The sequence below is a fragment of the Sinocyclocheilus grahami genome, unplaced genomic scaffold (assembly GCF_001515645.1).
Source record: "Sinocyclocheilus grahami isolate Dianchi unplaced genomic scaffold, SAMN03320097.WGS_v1.1 scaffold761.1, whole genome shotgun sequence".
In the NCBI taxonomy this organism is placed as follows: Eukaryota; Metazoa; Chordata; class Actinopteri; order Cypriniformes; family Cyprinidae; genus Sinocyclocheilus; species Sinocyclocheilus grahami.
The window spans coordinates 303,098-303,685 of NW_015505940.1; the positions used below are offsets into that span (position 1 = coordinate 303,098).

The 588-nt window shown below is 47.3% G+C and overlaps 1 protein-coding gene across 1 annotated transcript in view; it reads left to right on the top strand.

The window, feature by feature from the left end:
• Window positions 1-582, top strand: part of LOC107561235 (protein FAM180A) — a 6,936-nt gene extending 6,354 nt beyond the window's left edge. Inside the window, exon 3 of the mRNA XM_016245621.1 lies at window positions 224-582. Within this exon, the coding sequence (XP_016101107.1) occupies window positions 224-559 (336 nt within the window). The 3' untranslated portion in view covers window positions 560-582. The remainder of the gene's footprint in view (window positions 1-223) is intronic.
• The last annotated feature ends 6 nt before the right edge of the window (window positions 583-588 follow it).

Below are 588 nucleotides of genomic sequence, written 5' to 3' on the forward strand. Positions count from 1 at the left end.
AAAAAAAAAACATTCCAAGAACAATGTATAAATAATGTTTTTGTGCTAATGTTTTGAGAACGGTATTAAAGACCAGATAACTTTGAATGAACGTCCTGTTAACGTTACTGGAAGAATGTTTGTTCATAAATTTGATCTATAATAATCTGTATTGTAAAAAGCGTTATATAGGCTAAAGAAATTAGGTGAATCTCTTGTTATTTACAGTGGTTTTGTTTCACAGGTGTTGTGGTCGGGAGGGTACATGGATGCAGCGGACGGGATGCTCCACATATCCGATCAGGAGCTGGCGTCCATGAGGAAGCTAGAGCTTCTGGAGGTCCTGTGTGAGGACGTGCTTCCCAGAAGCCTCTCGGAGATCCAGCGGCTCAGTGCTCAGCTGGAGCTGCGGCGTGGCTCGCTGCGCATGGACGACTTTGAGCGCACCGTCCTCACGATGGTGTTCACCGCTCAACAACTCCCACAAACCAGCCCCGGCCACCAGAGAGAGCTGTGGGTGAATGCACTCCTGCGACTCTATAAAGCCATTAAAGGAGACCTGCGGCCTGCAGATGACTGACAGACAGACAGACAGACAGACAGACAGAC